Here is a 17,151-nt window from a genome sequence, read left to right on the forward strand (position 1 = left end):
GAGTGAAGATGCTGGTTAACTCGTGCATAAGGGATTTGGACAGTGAAGGGATGAGCTTTAGTAGAAAGTTGTGTGCAGTGTGGCTGCAGGAGGGGGGGAGGCATGCAGTTAGCAAATTCAGAAGAGCAGTCGGCGTGAAAATAACGATAGAAGATAGAAAGAGAGGCAACATGGCAGCAGAATTTAAGAGGTAGAAGACTATCAGTTAGAGAAGGAGAGCTGATGAGATGAAGAGCCTTAGACTCCACTCTGTCCAGGAGAGCTGTGTGAGTGGAGCCCCCCCACACGTGAGAGGCATACTCCATACAAGGGTGGACAAGGCCCCTGTAAATGGATAGCAACTATGCGGGGGAGAACAACTGGCGGAGACGATACAGAACGCCCAACCTTGAGGAAGCTGATTTAGTGAGAGAAGAAATGTGGTTTTCAGTTAAGATTTTGAGTTAAGGATAGACCGAGGATATTTAGTGTTGAAGAAGGTGACAGCTGAGTGTTGTCGAAGAATAGGGGATAGGTGTTTGGAAGATTGTGTCAAGTTGATACGTGGAGAAATTGGGTTTTTGAGGCATTGAAGGGCAAAAGGTTCCTTTTACTCTAATCGGAAATGATAGTAAGGTCTGAGGTTAAGCGTTCTGCAGCCTCCAGCGTTGAGTCATGTAATTCCTGTTGAAAAGGTCTTCTGTTGAAAGAAGTTGAATAATGCAGAGTGGAGTCATCAGTGTATGAGTGGAAAGGACAGTTTGTTATGGAAAGAAGATCATTGATGAATAACAGGAAGAGAGTGGGTGATAGAAGAGAGCCCTGTGGAACACCACTGTTGATAGGTTTAGGGGAAGAACAGTGACTGTCTACCACAGCATCTGGAAAGGAAACTGGAGATAAAGGAACAGAGAGAGGGATAGAATCCAAAAGAGGGCAGTTTAGAAAGCAAAGACTTGTGCCACTCTATCGAAGGCTTTCGATATGTCTAGCGCAACTGAGAAAGTTTCACCGAAACGGCTAAGAGAGGATGACCAAGAATCAGTTAAGAGAGCAAGAAGATCGCCAGTAGAACGCCCCTTGCAGAACCCATACTGGCGATCAGATTGAAGGTTAGAAGTGGAGAAGTGCTTTTGAATCTTCCGGTTAAGGATTGATTCAAAAGCTTTAGATAGACAGGAAAGTAAAGTAAAGGCGGTAGTTTGAGGGATTGGAACGGTCACCCTTCTTAGGCACAGGCTGTATGCAGGCGTACTTCCAGCAGGAGGGAAAGGTAGATGTTGACAGGCAGAGGCGAAAGAGTTTGACCAGGCAGGGTGTCAGCACGGAAGCACAGTTTTTAAGGATAATAGGAGGCACTCCATCAGGTCCATAAGCCTTCTGAGAGTTGAGGCCAGAGAGAGCATAGAAAACATCATTCTTAAGAATCTTAATAACAGGGATGAAGGAGTCAGAGGGGGGATAAGTAGGAGGAATATGCCCAAAATCGTCCAGAGTGGAGTTCTTACAGAAAGTTTGATAGAAATGAATAGAAATATAAAGTACTTGATTGGAAGTTTGCAGGCTAAGGTACCCTACTGTGGGCTGCTTCTCTGTCTTGTTGGCATAAGAACGAACAATCTCAAACCACGACTGTTTTCCTATTCAAGAGAGCTTTTCATGTATGTCGACTTTAAAGTCCTGTGCTTAATGCAAAGAAAAAGCATATTTAGGTTGTATATAGGACTCCAGTTTATTGAAAGATGAACAGCATAATAAAATCAAGTTTTATTGCAGTAGTGTAAATTACAATTACTTGCTTACATTACTGAGGCTGAATGGACAAGTCCTGCAGCATTCCCTCTTGATGAACAACAGTCAAATCAAATGATATGGAGATTTTGGATGATTAGTTGATCTCATTAACCAGCAACATGTAGAATGTGGATGGTGAACTTATTTAAGTTGGTTCTCTCTCTCTCTCTCTCTCTCTCTCTCTCTCTCTCACACACACACACACACACACACATTTAGGTCCTTAGGTCTGCCCCTTGCCAATGTTGGTGTAGCCAACACCGACACATGTCAGGAGAAGCTTTGCGGCCCCTGTACTCCTCTCTGCTAAGTGACTGTCTTCTTCAATGGTCCTCTCTTCTTTATACTCATCTATTTTGAACGTGACATGGAAGAAGTCTTTCAAGTGGCGCAGAAAGTGCATCCTGGGAAAGAACAAAAGGACTTAGGAGGGCTGCAGGGACAACAGGGAGGCAGTATTCAGTGGCATGAGTGATGTAGGGAAAAGTAAGGTGGGAATGGCTTAAAATAGAAATAAAGCAGAACCTTGATTCTTATACAACTCATCTCAAGTAAATCAGTTCCCAAACATATTTTCCAAACAAAAAAAACACCGGTGCCCAAGCAGGCAGGCCAGACACCACATGCTCTACAGCCTGAGATGAATGATGAGTATTTACCTATTTACCTATTTGTAGTATACAGGGCCTGATATGAGCTCAAGCTCTGATAGTCATCATCATCATCATTTCATCAACGCCTGCTCCTAGGAGCTACCACCAGGGGATGGCCATGGCAGAAGAGCTTCCATCTTTCTTTGTCCAGACACTCCCTCCTTGCCTCCTCAAAGTTTCTCAAGGATCTTTCCCCCCTCTCCCTAACGTACTGTTGCACCCTATCCCTCCATTTCACTGGAGGTCGTCTTCTAACATTCCCTCCCTCTATCTCACTCACATACACCCTTCTGGTCATTTTACTCTCCTCCATTTGCTCCATGTGGCCAAACCACTTTAAAGTCTGTCGCTTCACTTCTTCCACCACTCCACTCTTCTTCCCTTCACCCCTGTGACACATTCCAAAATGCTCGTACACACTTTCATTACTCATTCCATCCATTCTACTCACGCCACAAGCACTCCTCAGATAACTCATTTCCACTGCCTGCACAAAAAAAAAAAAAAAAATATATAGCTATATATAGATATATATATATATATATATATATATATATATATATATATATATATATATATCTATATATATATATATATCGATATATATATATATATATATATATATATATGGGAGGGGAAGGAGAATGCGGGGTGATAACGTTATCACACCTCGACAGCGTGTTAGTCTAAGCCACACCACACATTTCACTTGCATATGTGAGGGTTGGTACTTTTATTGTATTTCTCAAAACCCTCTTTACCTCCATGCTCACACTTCTGCCATTCATGATTCGTCCCAAAGACCCTACCACCCTTCTTCCTCGCAATGCCCTTTCTCTTATCTCACCCTCCATGCCACCATGCTTACACATAACTGATCCAAGGTACTTAAACTCATTGACTCCTCCATTTTTTCACCATTTAAAATTATTTTGCATTCTTTTTCACATTCAATTCCCACTCTATATGGGCATACAAAATCTACAACATCACTTCTACTTCACTCATAAACCATCACTTTACTTTTGTTGACATTTACTTTCAGCTTTCTCCTGTTACAGACACTATCAAAAACACTGACCCAATTTTGTAGGTCACTTTCATTTTCTGCAATGAGCACCGTGTCATCAGCAAACAGTATTGAATTCAGTACCCACTTCCTTCCCTCATCGAACAGTCTTACTCCAACTTCTCCAACTTTGCCCTTCATTTCTCTAATAACACCATCCATATAAATATTGAATAACCATGGTGACATGATGCACCCTTGTCTTAAGCCCACTTTTATCTCAAAATGTTCACTTGTTTCTCCAGTAATTTTGACACATGCAGATGCATCCTCATAGAAAGACTTTATTGCACTAAGCAGTTTTCCTCCCACACCATAAATCTTTAAAACGTCCCACAATGCAATCCAATCGACTCTGTCATAAGCTTTTTCCAAATCCATGAAGGCAGCGTATAGTTTCTTTCCTTTTGCTATTATTTTTTCTACTACCATCCTGAAGGCAAATATCTGATCCACACATCCCCTTCCCTTCCTGAAGCCTCCTTGTTCTTCACTGATTTTCTCTTCTGTAAGTCTTTGCACCCTCTCTATTATGACTCTTCCATATACCTTTCCGGGTATACTCAGGAGACTTATACCTCTATAGCTCCCACATTCCCCTCTCCTGCCCTTCCCCTTGTAAACTGGGACAATGATGGCTTTTGTCCAGTCTGCTGGCACCCTCCCATGCTACTTCACATATCTTGACCATCCATTTCACGACTTCATCTCCTCCACACTTCAACATTTCTGCTGTGATTCCATCAATTCCTGCTGCCTTTCCATTTTTAATCTTTTTATTGCCTGATTTACTTCTTCATATGTTATACTTCTTTCTTTATATACTCCTCCTCTACCTCTACTCAAAACTGCTGCTGTTACAGCTGCTGGACGTCCATCCTCAAAATTCATTAAGTTTTTGAAATATTCTCTCCATCTCTTTCACAGCTTCCCCGTCTTTCAACATCTTGTCATTTTCATCCATAACTTCATTTATTTTACTTGAGGAGATATTTTCTGCATTTCTTTCGTTTTTTACTTTACTGACGCAGTTTGGCGTCGTCTGCAAACATACTCATGTAACTCTACTTTTTCTGACATATCACTTATACGTACCTATATTAAAAACATTATTGGCGCTAACACTGATCCCTGTGGAACTTCTCTTGTGACCGTTGTCCAATCCAATGTTTCATCTTTCAACATGGTTCTCATTTCTCTGTCAGGTAATTTTTCATTCATTTTGTCATTTTTCTCCCCACTCCACCTCTATGCTCTAGTTTCCACAGCAATCTTTTATGTGGAACTTTAGGTAAAAAAATATGCAGTCCACCCATCCATCTCTCTCCTGCACTATATCTCTTACTCTTGAATAAAAACATATTGGATATGTGACACAAGATTTACATTGTCTGAATCCAGATTGATTTTCATTTAGTATCTTCTGTTTCCAGATGGTTCACCCACTTTTTTAATTACCTTCTCAGACAGTTTGGACATTACACTTGTTAGAGAAACCGGTCTATAGTTCAGAGGCTCTTGCTAATTTCCACTCTTATATAGTGGGACCACATGTGCCCTCTTCCATTACACAGGGACTTCTTTAGTCTTAATTGAACAACTTATAATGCTATGAATTGGTTCTAGTTACTGTTCACTGCACTCTTTCAGTACTTGGCCTGATATTTCATCTGGACCCATTGCCTTCTTACCATCTCGTGATTTCAATAGCCCAAGTATCTCTTCCTTATCCATTTTTATGTTTTCCATTCTCTTACACTTCTCTCTTTATTCCTCTTTTCAAATTCTGTCTCCTGGGTAAACACTTTCTGAAAGGTTCCATTTAATATTTCACAGATTTCCTTTGTATCCTCAGACTTGGTCACCCACTTTAATCAAATTCACAGCTTCTTTTTTCCTCAATTTCTTATTGGTGTCTATAAAAAGTTTTGGGTCCTCCAGACTCCTCCTTACATTTTTCTATCATATTCTTTTCATACTTTCTTCTCTCCTCACTTTGGTGTAATTGTTTCTAGCTTGTCTATAGCCTTCCCTGTTTGTGGCACTTCTCCTTTTTAAGTTTCTCCATGCTTGATCTTTCCTCTTCTTTGCTTCCAGACATCTTGTGGTAAACCAATCTTTTTTCCCTTGTATTTATTACATAGCAGGGTACCCACTTTACTAAACCTTCATTATAAATTTTAAGGAAGAAATCTTTTTTTTTTTTTTTCAGCTTTTTAATTTCTGACCAATTTATGCTACCAAAGAAAGCTCACAAATCATTAGACTTACCTTTACTGTAATTTTTTCTTTTCTCTCCAAAATCCATGATGTAACCCAGTTTTAGAAGTAAGCCTAACATAATGCCTTAAAAATGGCAAAAAAATACGTAAAATACTGAAATGCCACCTGCTGACATGCCATCTGTTGGTTTATGTGTGTAAACTGAGTAGCTGCTTGTAGTAACAATCCAGTTCATATTACCTGTTTAATACTTTTGTTACTTGATTTTTATAGAAAGAAGCATTCAATGGTAAATATTCATGACCACCTTGAATCCTTTTTTAATCTTTTACAGTAATTTTTATGCATTTTAGTTCATTTTCAACATTAATTTAAAGAAATGTATGAAATTCATGTCTTGATTAGCACTGCGGCAGAGCGTAGTCATGCCCCCAACTTTACCTTTATCTCTTATTCCGGCATTTGCTGCATGGCTGAGTGGCAGTAAGTCAGACATAATGCTGTTGTCTGAACAAAAAATTACTCTAGAACACTGGCGTGTGTATAGTTAAATTTAATGCATGTAGAAAAGACGTCAAGCAAGGCATTGCTGTATATGAGGGCAGGATTGAGGGAGGGGGTATCAGGGAGACCAACAGTGAAATGGCTTAACCCCTTGACTGCAGATTTCCTACAAGAAGACATCACCAAGCTACAGGAGTGGAGCAACAAGTGGCTGCTACAATTCAATGAAGAAAAATTGTAATGGTGTACTGGGGGGCGTTGAAGGGCGTTGATTAAGACTCAGAGTCCTTTAAGGCGAATATATTACTTAAGCCTATATGTACAGGAGTGTCTGAGCGAGAGAGACTGCAGGTGTGTGATAGTCGGATTCTCGTGAAGGAGTGACGAGTTATAGACTGGAAAATAATGAAGTTACAATTGGTCACGTATGTCAAGGTGACCTCTAAGCTTGATGAAATGCTTTGTATACAAACTGAGACGGTAAACACTGACGGATGACATTCCTATAAGGTGGCGTGATCTATCTGTCGTGGGTTTTTTCCATTGACAATTGTATGCCTAATTCGTGGTGATATTAAATAATAATAATAATAATAATAATAATAATAATAATATAATAATACATTGATATCCTACTATAACAAAATGTAAAGTCATACACCTTGGGAGGGGAAATCCAGCATACCAATACCACATGGGAAACACTCCACTATCCACCACAGAGGCAGAGAAAGACCTGGGAGTATATGTACCCAGGCTACCAGTGAAAGCCAAATCCATGACAACTGCAGTGGAGGGGTTAATAGAATGGATGAGTACTGGAAAGAGTGGGTTGGCAAGGGATTGAGTGTGCCAAGAGGGAGTGCCAGAACAGGGAAAACTAGAAATACTGGGCATCTGGAACATGGAGATGTATGCAAGTTACTAAATCCAATGAAAATCTGAATGGACATAATATACTCACGTGTATGGGGTCAGTGGGCCCAGCATAGTTTTTGAAACATCAGTTGGTGCCAGAGCCATAAACAACAACAGCAGTGGCTGACCAATAGCATCAACACAGCCACCACGCCAGATTTCCTCCAACAGACGACTGGCAGCCTCGCGACCAATCTCTTCCGGTGTGCTGACTGTGACTTGTCCCTCATCCTGGCCTGGAGTCTGACTCATGGCTTCTGCACACAAACTTGTTCCCTTGTTGCTCTCCGCCACAGCACAGAGACCAAACCCTGTGAGCATGAATATGTTTAGTTTAACCCCTTGACTGCGGATTTCCTACAAGAAGACATCACCAAGCTACAGGAATAGAACAAAAAGTGGCTGCTGCAATTCAATGAAGAAAATGTGAAGTCGTGCACCTTGGGAGGGGATATCCAGCATACCAATACCACATGGGAAACACTCCACTATCCACCACAGAGGCAGAGAAAGACCTGGGACAATATGTTACCAGGCTACCAGTGAAGGCCAAATCCGTGCCAATCGCAGCGGACGGGTTAAAATGTCAACAATGGTGGGTTGGCTATAGCAAAGGACTGCATAAATTACTCATATCAACCACCATAAATGTCAGAAATTCTTGTAAATAAAATTACCTCCTGCTAAATTATGTCAATATGGAGAAATTATTCATTATTAGGGGAAATTGCACTTTGGGTAATTGGTAAGATTATTATAATTTAAATAAATTAGTGACGGTAAAATTGTAATGACTGACATGGCAGTAAGTGACGTCATGTGTCGAAGTGTTGAAGCTTTGCCGCAATTAACATAACATACACTGAGGCACCGAGCCTCTCACTTGGATCTAGACAGCTGCCTGCCAACATCCTGCTCCCTGAGTTACTTTACCATCTACCTTTCCACAACCTTTATGATTAAAATGTGTACAGGTAACTCTCGATTTACGCGAGTTTGGTTTACGCGTTTTTGAAATAACGCGGGGTCCAAAATCCAAATAAATGTTTAATTTACACGTTTTTTCACTTATATGTGATATTTTATGGAATGGCCACCAGATGTCTCACGCAACTGGACTCACACGGCGCCACAGCCACACAGCTGAGCTCAGTTCTTCCCGCGCGCCACTTGAACAACAATACAGTACCCACGCTGCCACGCTACTCAACAACAACAACACCCTCGCTGCTGTGCTACCACGAGGGGAAGGGTAGCCAGAGGAGGAACCATGACAGGGAGAGGAGTCAGAGTGATACAGTAGGCAATAAAGGTACAAACCTACCTCTTGTTTGATTTACATTGTTTTTGATTTACGTGACCTCTTCAAGAACACAATACTCGCGTAAATCGAGAGTTACCTGTATTGTACATAGGTACATAAGTGTAGTAAAAATATACAGAACCCTTTCGAGTTTAGCGCTCGCTTCTCTCTCTCTCTCTCTCTCTCTCTTTCTCTCTCTCTCTCTCTCTCTCTCTCCGTGAATTAAGCCCACAACTTTTCACTCTGTTGTTTTGAAGGGAAATATAATGAAGTGTTTTGCTGCTGTGAATTACTAATGATACACCACCACCACCACCACCACCACCAACAACAACAACTTCTTACCAGGTGAAGCAGCCTTAGCGTTGTCCACCGTGATGTAAACATCTGTCAGGTACGTCAGGAAGAGTCCTTTAGCTGCATCTAACATTCGGTTTGCCACAGTTGGTGTCACGCGGCTTGTGTACGCCACGCCACGTATCCTTTTGATCTGTCCACTGTCCAGCCACTGGGAAAATGGAGAGAAAAATGTTACTCATCATCAGAATTACCTGCTTGTTTTCAGAGGTGGGTCAACCCCTTGACTGTGGATGTCCTACAAGAAGACATCACCAAGCTACAGGAGTGGAGGAAAAAGTGGCTGCTACAATTCAATGAAGAAAATGTAAAGTCCTACACCTTGGGAGATATCCAGCATACCAATACCATATGGGAAACACTCCACTATCCACCACAGAGGCAGAGAAAGATCTGGGAGTATATGTTACCAGGCTGGTACTGTTCCTGCCCTAAGTGAGGATTTTTCTGGTGTTCATCCTGATGTACCAAGAAATGACATGAGTGCTTTGGCCTTTTGATTTAAGTAGTATACATCTCGTGAACAAAATCTATCAGAACACGTGAAAAAATACATAAATGACTAAATATGGGTGTAACGATAAATATAAACTACCCCCATGAAATTGGGAGAAGCGCGCGAAAAACTCGTTGCGAGAGAGAGGTGGGTGGGAAGTGTGGGGATCACGGAGTCGGTAATGAAGGGGTTATGTTCCTATACCTCACCAAAGAGATTATATTGACGGAAATAGGGCCTCGATACAGTACATATCATTGCTGTGTGGGGCACAACTGCCTCCACATATGGCAACACCAGCCTTTGTTTTGTTCCAGCGCCGCCCCTGGCAATCCTCCTCCCTTCTACCTTAATTCACGGGGAGAGAGAGAGAGAGAGAGAGAGAGAGAGAGAGAGAGAGAGAGAGAGAGAGAGAGAGAGAGAGAGAGAGAGAGAGAGAGAGAGAGAGAGAGAGAGAGAGAGAGAGAGAGAGAGAGAGAGAGAGAGAGAGAGAGAGAGAGAGAGAGAGAGAGAGAGAGAGAGAGAGAGAGAGAGAGAGAGAGAGAGAGAGAGAGAGAGAGAGAGAGAGAGAGAGAGAGAGAGAGAGAGAGAGAGAGAGAGAGAGAGAGAGAGAGAGAGAGAGAGAGAGAGAGAGAGAGAGAGAGAGAGAGAGAGAGAGAGAGAGAGAGAGAGAGAGAGAGAGAGAGAGAGAGAGAGAGAGAGAGAGAGAGAGAGAGAGAGAGAGAGAGAGAGAGAGAGAGAGAGAGAGAGAGAGAGAGAGAGAGAGAGAGAGAGAGAGAGAGAGAGAGAGAGAGAGAGAGAGAGAGAGAGAGAGAGAGAGAGAGAGAGAGAGAGAGAGAGAGAGAGAGAGAGAGAGAGAGAGAGAGAGAGAGAGAGAGAGAGAGAGAGAGAGAGAGAGAGAGAGAGAGAGAGGGAGGGGGGGGGCATGTGACATGAGGTCAGTTGGAGACGTGGCAACAGGGTCCAGCGGGCTGTCTACGTCAGAGCCGCCACTTAAGATTTGCCAGACTATAGTGTCTCCCCTGTTCCATAAAACCAATCCTGGATATTTGTCTGTCTGTCTCTCTACCACTCACCTGAAAGGCTGTCAAACTCCTCCTGATGGGACAGGTGAAGTGCACTTTGCCTCCTCCTCCTGGCCTCATGCCACGTCTTATGCATTTTATGTTGGGTCCGTCTTCACCACCCACAAACCTTCGCAATACAGGCACCAGGGATGCTTGGATCATGTCCACTGACGGGTCTACCTGTGGAGAAAACGGAGCACATTAATCTCATGATGCAAAGCTGAAGTAGTGTCTAGTTGAATTTGGAAGAGCAAGAGCAGGATCCATATTCTTATAAACCTTTTGGCGCCAAGTACACGTATCTGACAAGGCTTACGAAGGAGTTTTATGCATTTCCAGGGGTAGTTTAATGATCCTGGTGGTAGTTTGACCCTTCTTCTGTATCATGGATGTGAAAAAACCCTCATGAAAACCTGATTAATCTCCTTTTCGGCTTTTGGAAATAGTTGATGTGGGAGGTGGAAGCATCTGAGAATACTGGCCCAGGGATAGAACACAGTGCAGGAGTGAATGAGGCATTTGAGGTGTTTAAGAGTTCAGTGGTCAGACCAACTGAGGAAGTGGTCGGGTATAGATTGTGTGGAAAGGGAAAGAAAGGGAGTGCGTGGTGGACAGATGAGATACAAGAGGCAGTTGGGGAGAAAAGAAGGAACTACAAGAAAATGCTAGAGAAATGTGACGGAGAAGGTGAGAGACAGGAGAGAAAGTAAATAAATCCTCGATACAATGGAACCGCTTTTAATGGATTTCAAATTAAATGGACAAGGTCAGAGGGTCAGAAATCCAGGGGTGGGCAAGTGCAGTACTTAGTGCGGTAGTACCGCATCACAAAAAAGTACCGTACTACCGCAAAATTTCTGAAAATAGCGCACTACCGTGGAGCGCACTAAAAAATCCTGTGGTACTTTTTTGCGGTACTTTGAAAACTATCAAAGACGACATTTGCAGCGCGGCATGCTCACAGAAATGTTTTTTTTTTACAGTGATTCGGACTCAATCAGTCAATCGGTATCAGTCATCAGAATCAGTGATTCAATCATTCTGACTTTTCAGTTATTGTTCAAAATTAAATACTAAATAGACAGACTAAACCACTACACTGAAAGTCTTCTTTAACCTGCGCTGTGCCAGCCATTTCAACCAAGGACCCATCAGTGGTGCCGGCCGATTTTTCATTTTGGGAAAATCTATTGTAAATTAAGGCAAATGTACTATTTTAAGCATGTTTCCTTTGTTTGGATAGCCAGGATAGGCGCTGAAGTATTTTTTATTTTGACTACCACTATCACCGTACCACACACCACGTACTGTACTGGGAAAGAAAAAAATGGGCCCTCACTACCGCAACCGCACTACTCCGGAAAAAGTACCGCACTACTGATTTTTTCAGTACTGCGCCCACCTCTGCAGAAATCCACAGGGACTGAACAAGAATGGCTCCTGAACCAACTGCAATAGTGTCTGCTGGCCAATGGTGTCTTTGCTTTTTAGCTGTGATGAATAGTTTTTGAGATACAGCGGTTAACCCTTTCATTGCTAAATGCTCGCAGCGAGCGTTAGGCATATTTGCTGGTGGTGCTAAACGCTCGCTGTGAGCTCCAGCCGCACTCAAATCTCCCGCGTATGAAAGTGTTCCAACAATATTTCTCACGACACAGGATTGCCAATTGAGTGGGTTCTCCACTAAATTTGGTGGAAAATCATATCAGCCCAGCGCAGAAAATATATGGACGAGTAACTGGTGTATGTTCTTGTCCAATATAGTGCCATTTTTGCATAGCTTCACCTATCACCTGACTGATTCTTTGACCAAATAGTTGTAAATATTGCAGTTGGCAATATTTACCTTGCCAGAGCCTCAAGGAGAGATGTCCGCATTTCCCTCAAAATGGCTGATCATTGCGCACGCACTGACGTAAGTGTTCACATTCAACACTTCTGAACGTGTATGTACATTTGCAGGAGAGGAATACATAACGAACTCCTATAGATCTGGGCCTCCTCTTTCCAATGGTGTTTTTGGGTTTTAGCTGTGATGAATAGTTTTTGAGATACAGAGGTTAAAAGAGACTCCCATTGGGCTGCCCGACTGTGCCTGAGGGGATAGTCGCGTCCGCACCATGTGCAAAGAAAGGGTTAAAAGAGACCCCCATCCCTCCGCTGGGCTGCCCGAGTGTGCCTGGGGGATAGTCTCGCTGCGAGCGATTAGCAATGAAAGGGTTAAACAACAGCCATCGTTTATTTAATTGAACAAGTTTTGGTCCTCACAGACGGCCATCATTTATTTAATCAGATTCTTTCACGCCACTAATTTGAATGTTTAGATCAAATTTGGCAGATTCTGTGATTTGCCGAGGGGTCTGGCAGCACATGTGACCCTCGTGGCTTTGAAACAAGATCATTAGTCCTCACTGAGCAGCCCTGGAACCCTAAGATAAAAATCACAGGGAAACACGGTGACGCATCAGGAGGAAAGGACAGGATAGAGTGAAGATTATTCTGAGTACAAGGATAACAGTGATGAAAACATTGTGAGTAGTGACAGCAGTTGTGAGAGTGACTTAGAGAGTGATGGTGTTATTTCACTATCTGTACTGCACTCTAGCCCAGCAAGTGCTTCCCTGACAACAGTGCAGGGTAAGAAGGCTATGCATAAGGCATTGTGTTCCCTCAACAGAAACAGCCAGCTCTGAGGAGGACTGAAAGTAAGAGAGTAAAGTAGATATTGTCTAAATTATTTCAGTGTAAAGAAAAATTTATATTATTGACATTCAGTTGTGATAGCGAGGAAGTGTGAAGCATGCCACCACTGTGGCCAGCCTGTGTTGACATGTTGTGCGTCCTTGGTAGAGGCTGCCCAAAGTTACCTGGAGCAGTGTTTCGTGCCGGCAGCTCACACCCTGGCTACACTTCACACGCTCTATCGTGACTATTACACAATGTACTGTAGTTTGGATTTCACTGCTGTGTTCAGTGAGATAGACGCTTCATACAATGTGAATAAACAAAAAAAAAATAGCAGCCATTTTTACCTGTATCCAGAGTCCATTCAGTGAAAATAATACTCCCCCATTGTTTAACCCTAAACGCTCGCAGCGAGCGGTAGCGCATTTGCCGGTGGTGCTAAACGCTCGCTGCAAGCACCAGCCACACTCAAATCTCCCACGTCTGAGAGTGTTCCAACACTATTTCTCCCAACACAGGATTGCCAATTGAGTGGGTTTTCCACTCAATTTGGTGGAAAATTCTATCAGCCTAGAGCGGAAAATCTACGGACAAATAACTGGTGGATGTTCTTGTCCAATATAGCGCCATTTTTGCATAATTTCACCAATCACCTGACTGATTCTTTGACTAAATAGTTGTAAATTTTGCAGTTGGCAATACTACCTTGGCACCACCTCATGGAGATGTCCGCAGTTGCCTCAATATGGCTGACTGCCGCGCACGCACTGACATAAACACCCCCTGAACGTGAATGTACGTTTGCAGGAGAGGCTCACATAACTGAATCTTCTCTTTCCAATGGTGTTTTTGGCTTTTAGCTGTGATGAATAGTTTTTGAGATACAGAGGTTAAAAGAGACCCCCCATTGGGCTGCCAGAGTGCGCCTGGGGGGATAGTTGCTTCCTTGCCATGCACAACAAAAGGGTTAAGGGTTACGGGTTTGCCCATTAGGTAGGTTAGGTGAGGTGGGTTTGGTTAGTTTAAATTTATTCGGCACGCGGTGTGTGGTGGCGGATATACAGTTGAAATATGCAGCGCAAAACAGGACAGGGAGGCTGCAGGTGTGGCCCACTATGCAGGTTGGTGTTACGAGAAGTACCTCCTCGCAGAAATAACTCACTCTGCTGTCCACCACGCATATACACTGGGGGAATACACAGCAGGAAAAACATTAATTTCCCTGGTTTGGTTCTAGTTTGTTCACTTGTGGTCTTTGTGAGCGGTGAGTGAAATATAGAAACAGTAAGCAAGTTGAACCTCTCTGCGAGCTATTTTGCGGCTGCGGTGGCGGGTGCAAAACAGGCATTGAAAAGTAAATAATTTAATGATTTGTGACAGAAACAGTTAGCAGATTATTTCATAACACACTGAAAAAAAAAAAAAATAATAATTTTTGACTGCCAGTGCAAGATAAGCGTACTTGTAAAATTTCACCCATACCAGTAACAATACAGCCCCCCCGCAGGGCCCCACTGCCAACCTGGCAGCCTCAGGTGTCCTGCAGTACGTTGCCAAGTGTGATGTGCAGCTATACAGACAGCATGCAGACAACATACACAATAAAAAAAATTATGTATATACCAACGTTTATTAGATTTGTCAATATTATTACCCTAAATGTATTTTGAAATTTCCACCACTTATAACAGACTTTCAGCATTAACGGAATAAGTTTCCCCCCCAATTACAGTAATTCCTCGTCTATTGTGGGGGTTAGGTTCCAGAACCCCCCGCGATAAGCGAAAATCCGAGAAGTAGCGACCTTATATATATTTTTTTTTATTATTTATATATCTTTTAAGGTTTTATAAACCCTCCCCACACTCTTACAAATCTTTCCCATACTTATAAACACTTCCTACGACATTTCGTTGTTATGACGCGGTCCCAATAAATGATAATATAATTTTTGTTTCGACTTTCGACATTTGCTTCATAAATACTAACTTCGCGCAGGAATTAGTTTGGCGGGGCGGAAGAATACTCAGAGAAAGGACAATATGAGCGTAGCTCACTTCTTTTATATCACAATTAGGTAAATACGGAAGGGGAAAGGGAGGAGAGGGACAGAGTGAGTCATGAAAAAAATACCGATAGAGGATGTAAGAAGGGAGAACAAGGAAAAGTGGTGGAGGAAACAGGGAGAGATAAAGAGGATGAAAACAAGGAGAAGGGTGTGAGGAGGGAGGGACAGTGGGGAGAGTCATGTCAGGTCCTGAGGGAGAGTCAGGTGAGGTCCTGAGGGAGAGTCAGGTCAGGGCTTCAGTCAGGACATGACCTGACTCACACTTCCACCCCTCCCTCCCCACACCCTTTCCATTTCCCCTTATGTGTGTGTGTGTGTGTGTGTGTGTGTGTGTGTGTGTGTGTGTGTGTGTGTGTGAGTGTGTTTACCTAGTTGTAAATACACACACACACACACACAGAAGGGGAAATGAGAAGGGTGTTCGGAGGGAGTGGCAGAAGGGAGAGTCAGGTCAGGACATGACCCGACGCACTTCTGCCCCTCCCTCCACACACCCTTCCCATTTCCCCTACTGTGTGTGTGTGTGTGTGTGTGTGTGTGTGTGTGTGTGTGTGTAATAATAATAATAATAATAATCGGTTTATTAAGAGTTAGCAGCTGTTAAGCTGAAAATATACACGTTACAAACACAATATTGAAGTACAATAAAAAGGGGAAAAGTACAATATGAAAGAGGTATCGGGGGCCTGTGGTAAACACTGGGAAAGTTGTGATGAAAATGTTTAGGGGAGAGGAGGTGCGGCGGTGGAATGCAGTGCGTTTGTGCAGTAGTCTTCCGGGTGGCGGGTCAGGTGTCCCCAGGTCAGAAAGGGTCAGGTCGCGGCTGAAAGGGGGGGTGGGGGGGGTGCAGGTAGAGGTGGTTTCGACCGTCACTCAGTTTATGGGCTTAGCGTAGATCTTCTAATCTGCATCCAGCCGGCGAGACAAGAAGGGAAGAGGATGACAAGCGAGAGAGTAGGCGTGGGAACGTCTGTCGTCATGCACCTGGTCTGCACTGCCTTTTATGTTGAGGGGAGTGCTGATTGCCTCACCCATGCCTCCACCTGAGTGACGGGCCTCAACACTGCACTGCACCTGAACCGTCTTGACCCAGCCAGATGATGGTCGGGCTGGTGTACCTGGGAGGGCCTGGGGAGTTGGCCAGATGGTATGGCCACCGCGGCGTCACACTGGCTATTACCTCTTCAGTGTCTTAACGGCACCACAAACGCACTGCACTCGCTGTCTGTCACCGCGATGAAGCTTGATGGCACAAAAGTTTCTTACGGAGTTGGGATTTTGATGAAATGGGAGAGGGGGACGTAGGGGAGGTGGGGGGGGGAACAGGCTGGCCCCTGGCTGCTCCTTTCGGAGTGCTGCGGTGTGTGTGTGTGTGTGTGTGCAAGCGAGCGAGCGAGCGAGTGAATGAGTGAGTGAGTGAGTGTGTGTGTGTTCATATAATCTAATGGGGATGGAGAAAGGGAGGAAGAGTAATAGAGTGAGAGATAAGACTAAAGATAAGAGGGTGTGAGAAAGGAGGAAACAAGGGAAATGAGTGGAGGAAATGGGACGGGAAAAGAAGAGAGAGGTAGGGAGGCTCAGGTTAAGGTGAGGAAAGAGGGGCAGAGAGAGGGTGTGAGTGGGAGGGAAAGAGATTAAAGAGAGAGGTAGGGAGGGTCAGGTAAAGGTGAGGAAAGAGGGGGAGAGAAAGGGTGTGAGTGGGAGGGAAAGATATTAAAAGAGAGAGGTAGGGAGGGTCAGGTAAAGAGGGGGAGAGAAAGGGTGTGAGTGGGAGGGAAAGAGATTAAAAGAGAAAAACTGGGAGGGAGGTTTAAGGAAAAGAAAGAAATGAGAAGGAAGGAGAAAAATACGGGGACGGAGAGGGAGGATTGAACCAGGGAAAAGAATAACGGCGCAATAGGCCGCGACGGAATAATAAAAAAAATAGATGGGTGACGTAGGTGCTTATTTAGGTGTGTTCCTACTTACGTTGATTTATATCGTTTTAATTTTTAGGCTAGAAAATGCTTACTTTACCGCAAAATCCCACGATATA

At 43.4% G+C, this 17,151-nt stretch overlaps 1 protein-coding gene across 1 annotated transcript in view; it reads right to left on the reverse strand.

Moving 5' to 3' along the window:
- Positions 1–1,730: 1,730 nt before the first annotated feature.
- LOC126998590 (RNA 3'-terminal phosphate cyclase-like protein) overlaps positions 1,731–17,151 on the reverse strand; it is a 32,396-nt gene continuing 16,975 nt past the window's right edge. Inside the window, exons 4-7 of the mRNA XM_050860471.1 lie at positions 10,373–10,543; positions 8,789–8,951; positions 7,187–7,451; positions 1,731–2,177 (exon numbers count right to left, since the gene is read on the reverse strand). Of these exons, the coding sequence (XP_050716428.1) occupies positions 1,997–2,177; positions 7,187–7,451; positions 8,789–8,951; positions 10,373–10,543 (780 nt within the window). The 3' untranslated portion in view covers positions 1,731–1,996. The remainder of the gene's footprint in view (positions 2,178–7,186; positions 7,452–8,788; positions 8,952–10,372; positions 10,544–17,151) is intronic.

This window comes from Eriocheir sinensis, chromosome 2, assembly GCF_024679095.1.
Source record: "Eriocheir sinensis breed Jianghai 21 chromosome 2, ASM2467909v1, whole genome shotgun sequence".
Classification (NCBI taxonomy): Eukaryota; Metazoa; Arthropoda; class Malacostraca; order Decapoda; family Varunidae; genus Eriocheir; species Eriocheir sinensis.